Source organism: Chiloscyllium plagiosum, chromosome 6, assembly GCF_004010195.1.
Source record: "Chiloscyllium plagiosum isolate BGI_BamShark_2017 chromosome 6, ASM401019v2, whole genome shotgun sequence".
Taxonomy (NCBI): Eukaryota; Metazoa; Chordata; class Chondrichthyes; order Orectolobiformes; family Hemiscylliidae; genus Chiloscyllium; species Chiloscyllium plagiosum.
The window spans coordinates 72839079-72840433 of record NC_057715.1 but is presented as its reverse complement, the minus strand read 5'-3'; the positions used below and the strand labels follow the sequence as shown (position 1 = coordinate 72840433).

At 55.4% G+C, this 1355-nt stretch overlaps 2 protein-coding genes across 3 annotated transcripts in view; one reads left to right on the top strand and one right to left on the bottom strand.

The window, feature by feature from the left end:
- Positions 1 to 844, bottom strand: part of aasdhppt (aminoadipate-semialdehyde dehydrogenase-phosphopantetheinyl transferase) — an 84146-nt gene extending 83302 nt beyond the window's left edge. Inside the window, exon 1 of one of the 2 annotated variants that reach the window (XM_043691827.1) lies at positions 610 to 844. In XM_043691827.1, the coding sequence (XP_043547762.1) occupies positions 610 to 789 (180 nt within the window). In that variant the 5' untranslated portion in view covers positions 790 to 844. The remainder of the gene's footprint in view (positions 1 to 609) is intronic. The other variant, XM_043691826.1, reaches the window with a different exon arrangement.
- A 107-nt stretch (positions 845 to 951) lies between these two features.
- Positions 952 to 1355, top strand: part of msantd4 (Myb/SANT-like DNA-binding domain containing 4 with coiled-coils) — a 22691-nt gene continuing 22287 nt past the window's right edge. Inside the window, exon 1 of the mRNA XM_043691822.1 lies at positions 952 to 1028. The gene's annotated coding sequence lies outside the window, so the exon portion shown is untranslated. The remainder of the gene's footprint in view (positions 1029 to 1355) is intronic.

Sequence of the window (1355 nt, the reverse complement as noted above, 5' to 3'; positions counted from 1 at the left end):
GACCAGCCTGACCTGCCAATCTTCCTCCCCACCTATCCCCTCCACCCTCCCCTCCGACCTATCACCTTCATCCACCTATTGCACTCTTACCTACCTTCTCCCCAACCCCACCCTCCCTCCCATTTATCCCTGCACCCTGGAGGCTCCTAGCCTCATTCCTGATGAAGGGCTTTTGCCCGAAACGTTGATTTTCCCGTTTCTCGGATGCTGCCTGACCTGCTGTGCTTTTCCAGCACCGCTCTGATCTAGATGTCGGAATGTTGTTCGCCTCCTATGTCCGAGTCATTCCTTTGAAGGTCTTTCTGGAGTCTGGGCTTCTACTTGTGTGACCTGTGCGTTGAGTTGAAGCCCTGATTATCACCGACGGGCAGCCGCACATCCCTCCAGGTACTGACCCTAAAGTCTAAAACTCGATCACCAGCTCTCCCCCAACTTACTGCACAAAGATTCCTCACTCCTGAGAGTCTCTCAGCCCTATCCCTCGAGTCAGTCCCCTTGGTCTGAAATGCCAGACACACTATGTCCTTAGGCGTGTTCCCTGCCCTGATTCGCCCGCCTTCCTGTGGTGCTCGGTCGGCAGGGCCCGCACGTCTACATCCAGCTCGTTACCATGGCGGCCTTGGCGTCTCTTGCAAAGACAAACGCGCCAATGCGCTCTCTCTCCTCGGCCTGCACACAGCGAGCCGCCAGTAACCACTCGGAGCGAGTCGGCTGCCAGGAGCCGCAGCCGAAAGCCCAACGGAGCCCCTCCATCCTGCGGTTACTCAACGCTGCCTTCCACGGCCTCATTAACCACACACCATTGACAGCGTCGGAAGGAGGAGCAAGAATATGACCTCTGCTCCGGAAGCGGGAATAACCAATCCGATTGGGAGGAGGGCTGGTAGGCGGGGAGGTATTCTTGAGTGATATCAGTTAACAGCCAATGGCCTGAGGGGATGGGTGGGCGACAATGGGCCGTGCGCATGCTCAGTTCTGTTGTTGGGTTCTTTGTATTGGGAACGTGGAGGCCACTACCACAACCGCAGGTTACTTTCATGATATTGTCCTTTCGGCATGAACTCCTTTTGTTAACATTAACTAGACCTACAGCTTGCAATGATTTACTGCGTAGATATAATTAGTTTCGATTTGTTTTGTCTTTTGGCCTTGATGAGAGCAATATGATATAACCAGCACTGTGTCCCCTTCCTGCTGTATCCCGGGCAGTGTGTCCCCTTCCTGCTGTATCCCGGGCAGTATGTCCCCTTCCTGCTGTATCCCGGGCAGTGTGCCCCCTTCCTGCTGTATCCCGGGCAGTGTGCCCTGCCCCCTTCCTGCTGTATCCCGGGCAGTGTGCCCCCTTCCTGCTGTAT